The sequence below is a fragment of the Cyprinodon variegatus genome, unplaced genomic scaffold, assembly GCF_000732505.1.
Source record: "Cyprinodon variegatus isolate N-32 unplaced genomic scaffold, C_variegatus-1.0 Scaffold76, whole genome shotgun sequence".
Classification (NCBI taxonomy): domain Eukaryota; kingdom Metazoa; phylum Chordata; class Actinopteri; order Cyprinodontiformes; family Cyprinodontidae; genus Cyprinodon; species Cyprinodon variegatus.
This window is the reverse complement of record NW_015150529.1, coordinates 443,894-448,560: the sequence shown is the minus strand read 5'-3', so window position 1 is coordinate 448,560 and position 4,667 is coordinate 443,894. Positions and strand designations below refer to the sequence as shown.

At 40.6% G+C, this 4,667-nt stretch overlaps 1 protein-coding gene across 1 annotated transcript in view; it reads right to left on the bottom strand.

Moving 5' to 3' along the window:
• Positions 1–4,667, bottom strand: part of igf2r (insulin like growth factor 2 receptor) — a 63,594-nt gene that overhangs the window by 42,833 nt on the left and 16,094 nt on the right. Inside the window, exons 4-5 of the mRNA XM_015372814.1 lie at positions 3,801–3,899; positions 1,325–1,457 (exon numbers count right to left, since the gene is read on the bottom strand). Of these exons, the coding sequence (XP_015228300.1) occupies positions 1,325–1,457; positions 3,801–3,899 (232 nt within the window). The remainder of the gene's footprint in view (positions 1–1,324; positions 1,458–3,800; positions 3,900–4,667) is intronic.

Here is a 4,667-nt window from a genome sequence, read left to right as displayed (position 1 = left end):
TTTAGACTGAACTGTCGCACTTTCTCGTTACGTCACACCTCAAACCGCCTCAAAGCCAACGCTGATTAGACGTTCGTTTGATGAATGGCTCCAAATTTTCTTTAACAGAGAGTCTCCAGACTGATCTGCGAATGAAACCTTGAAAGCTCGCGAGATCAGGATGGTCTCACGAGGCTAATTTGGTGCTGGTCCTTAAGGTCTCTGAATAGGGTGTGTAACATTGATTGGGCTGACAATGGCATATTTGCTGTTCTATGAGCCCTAATGCCAGCCTGGTTAAAAGCCCTAGAATGAAACCACAGGTTTTCTTCCTGTTATGGTATCATCATTAATATTTAGATGAGCTGTGCTCTGATTGGCTGGTTTACAACAAGCAAAGCTGCTGAGCAAAGACGCATCATAGCAACAAGCACTCACTCACTGAAACATTATATTGTTGATATGGTAGGGTGACCAGACGTCCTCTTTTTCCCGGACATGTCCTACTTTTGATATCTAAAAAAAATGTCGGAGGGGAATTTGAAAATCATCCAGGATTTTGGTCAGCTACAGTGTACAGTGAGTGGTAACTAGGTGACTATCAGAGAGTAAACTTATCGGCTTATTTTTCTGAATAAACCAATCAGCTCGCTGTCTGCAACAACCAGTCGCCTGGAACGCTCGTTCAGCAGAGCATCGCTTCGAACAGATACGCACAGGTTTCACAAGCAACCTCCTCCCCACACCCGGCTCTTTCTTGTTGTCTGCGCAATCGAAGTAGCAGCCAACCCCGCGGCCCAGCAGCCAACACTTCATATACCGCATTTGCGGAAAACAACTCGTGAAGTTGGACCAGTTAGAAGATCGAGGTGCGTGAGAATGCTAGGAACCTTTTTCCACCTGGATCCCTGCTCTTTTTCACCCTCATGTCCCTCCCTTGTCGGACAAACTTGCCCCCCCTTCCTCACTGCCTCGGCCGTATCTAGACCCACAGCTAGTTCATGATTGTACCTCTTGCATTGTGGCATGGAATAAACATAGCGCAGACCACACTTTAAAACTGAGCATAAATCAAAAATGTCTGCGTCATGCTCACTGCTGCAGGACTATAACCAGCCCTTTACCAGGTTTTTTACAACAGGGGATGTGGTTAAAGGGATGAGTTATGCCTATCGTGAAGTTTTGAACCCAGTCTTATATTTTCCAAATGTTACATTTAAGAAAGTGATCAGAAAAACATCTGACCCACTATTATTTTATAAAATCACAGATTTTTCTTTTCAATCATTTTGTTTCCTAATTCTTTTCCCTGAAATGCAGTAGACCACATATAAACATAACTCACTGAGGCTTCGGCAGACGTTGATATAAAAGTCAGTGCTTTCGTCGCCGTCGTCCACCAGATAACCGTCGCTCACTTTGATCAGAGGGTTCAGGTCGTGCTTCTTGCCATCAGAGTCGAACAAGAAGCAGGGCACCTGGACACAGCAGCAACATTAATACACCACTTCCCAGAAACAGGCCTGTGCTGCATGTCATGTTAAAGAATACTGATAAAAAAAACAAATAAAATACACAAGGGCAAGATAATACAAGGTTTTTTAATTTTTTTGGGTTCCTACATTTTGCTAAAGTTCAACCCAGTTTTTAAATCTTTTACAAAACCATAAATGTGTCACCCACACCTTATATACATTATTTCATTTTCATAATCTTAATGTTATTAAATTAATAACCTCTCTTTATATTCAACAAGCATTTTTTGCTAATTTATTAAAAATAGAACACACAAAAAAAATCTGATTAAAAGAAGTAGTCCCAGCTTTAATAAATACTTTGTTGATCCACCTCTTGCATCAGTTACAGCCTTAAATGTTTTGATTAAGATGCCATAAGCTTATCAGAACTCTCTTTAAACAGTTTGATTGCTCCTTCTCTGGAGAACTGATTCTGCTGCCTCAGTCGCTTCAGGAAATTCACAGATCGGTTCTGATCCACTGCTGAAACGCGTCAGGAGAAGATTTTCATTCAGGATGTTTCTCTACATCGCTCCATTCATTTTTCACTCTATCCCAACTAGTCTATCAGTTCCTGCTGCTGAATCTTTCCCATAGTATAATGCTGCCACTGCCATACTTCAGTGTAGTGAAGCAACTTCCTTTAGTTGTGCCAGGTTTCCTTCAAACATGGTGTCTGGCATTCTCGTCAAAGACTTCCATCTTTGTCTCATCAGAACAGAAATGTTTTCTCTCATGGTTTTAGAGTCTTTTGGCAAACTGCATTCAGGCTGCAATGTGCTGTTTGATCAAGGATCACCTTCTTCCAGCCACTCTTCTTTAAAGGCCCAATTGATGAATTCCTCCAGAGGTGGATGTCCTTCTGGAAGGTTCTCAACTGGAGCTTCGACAGAGAGACCATGGGGTTCTTGGTCACCTTCCTGACTCTAAAAATGAGTCCTGCTGGTTCCAAGTTTCTTCTTTTTACCAAAGATGGAGGCCAGAGGGCTCACTGGGACCTTTAAAGCAGCGTTTCTCCAACCTATTTTAACTTGTGTACCCTTTGGTTATTTTTTCGTACCATTAGTACACTACTCAATCAAACGTATTGTCCAAAGTGGAACGTACTATAACTGAAATCTTTTAAATTGAACATTTCATTTTTTTTTATCATTTTATGCTTTCATTCTCGAATAAATAAAACTGACATAAGTATGCTGCCTGGAGGATATTAAGGAATTGAAATAAATATAAATTAAATTATATTAGAAACCTGTATTTATAAAACAGGAGCTTCTGAGTATAATCACATTTAAACTTCATAAACTGGAAACAAAATGGAGAACAAGATTTATAATCAGACAGACTTAATTAGTTTTATTTGGTTTTCATCAAGAAACCTGAGCTGCTTTGATGAGCTTTGATATCTCAATGTGAAAAACAGCTGATAACAGTCAGTTCTCTGCATCCAGTCTGTTCCTCTGCTTGGTTTGGATGTGTGTCAAAGCTGAAGGTGAACTCAAACATAAGAAAAACTTCTATTTTGGTTGAGAAAAGCTTGGTTCATTTTTCAGTTGGATCCTCAGAAAGCTTTATTTTACAACCTAAGAAATAAAATATTTTCATATATCGCCTGCAATGCACTCGCGGGCCACAAGGAGTACAAGTACCCCAGGTTTGGAAACACTGCTTTAAAGCACCAGAAAGGGTTCTGTATCCTTTCCCTGATTGACATTCAGACATGCAACGTCACCGGGGGGAACCTTACATAGATAGGCATGTGCCTTTCCCAATTATGTCAGCTGAATTTTTCACAGGTGGGACTAAAAATGTAGAAATACCTCCAGGATGATTAGTGGAAACAGTATGCACCTCTTGGCAAAGTTATACTTTATTAAAATATGTGAAATCTCAGCTCCCTAAGTTTAATCATTTGTACCTGTCTTAGCAACTCTTTCTACCACATTGTCATAACGGGGTATGGTGTGGAGAATTAGAGGAAAGAGGTCAATTAAAAACCATTTAGAAAGAGACTGTTAACATAATCCAATGTGAAAAAACTGGACTTTTCACAACAGCTTTAAAAAGAAGTAGATAATCTACAGAAAAGCATCCTAAATTAATTTCACACCCCCTCTCAGACCCTACCACCGTAACAGCATGTGACAGTGCCTCTGCTACACACTGCAAACCTCAGTGCTTTATGGGATTGGAAGGTCTAGTTTCTATCATCTGACTGTTTGTTTCTGCTGAGGATGTGGTGACTGTTTCCTTTTTACTCAGAAACCTACGAGCCCACCACCGATTGGGACTCCCAGAACGTACCTCTTTGTGTGGCTTGAATTTGTCTTTCCTGCAGGCAGCGTAGGTTTTCCACTCAAAGTAATGCACACACTGAGACAGAGCCACAAACTCTGGGGTCCCCTGTAGAGAGATGCGGGAGAAAAAAAATCAGTTTCATTTTAAAAAAAGAGACAGATGCATAACAGCAAGTCATTTGCGTCCTTTATGACAAACTACACTTTAAACATCTGCACCTCCTTAAGAAGAAAAAAGATGGGGGGGATATTTTATATTAAATAAACTTATTCCACAATTATGATTGCCTAGTATACATGAGCATCTATGAATTCAGGACCTTAACTTTGCAGTTGATCCAACAACGGGGTTTTTGGGAGGCTGACAAATATCCAAGCTCATCTCCAGCCTCAAGCCCTCATAATTATATTTACAATGAGAAATGATTCAGGTTGTATTTTTTGGGGTGTCTGTGTGACGTGCTGCCCGGTCTGCTTCACCTTGCTCCCACGCTGAGTCTCTGCTACCGCTGGCATATTAGCGAGAGTAAACGGACGACTGATTTTCAAGACGGATCATAAAGACTGGCCAGATGCGCCTCTCCAACTACATCACAGGTGCAAAGGTTTTTTAAAAGTTAATAGTTAATAGCTTCAGTGCAGCTGGTTTCCATTTATGGCTAATTAACAGACTGAATCAGGTGTATTAAAGCAGAGGAACGTTGAAAACTTCCAGGACTTTAGCTCTAGTGGACTGACTTTGGGCATGACCGCTCTACTGCGATGAAAAGGGCAAAATTTGAGTCTGATCGGTGACAGAATAAGATGCGAGTAATTATTGGGGCAGTTTTCAACAAATGGAGAGACCTTACATCTGCCCTGGGAATAAAAAGTT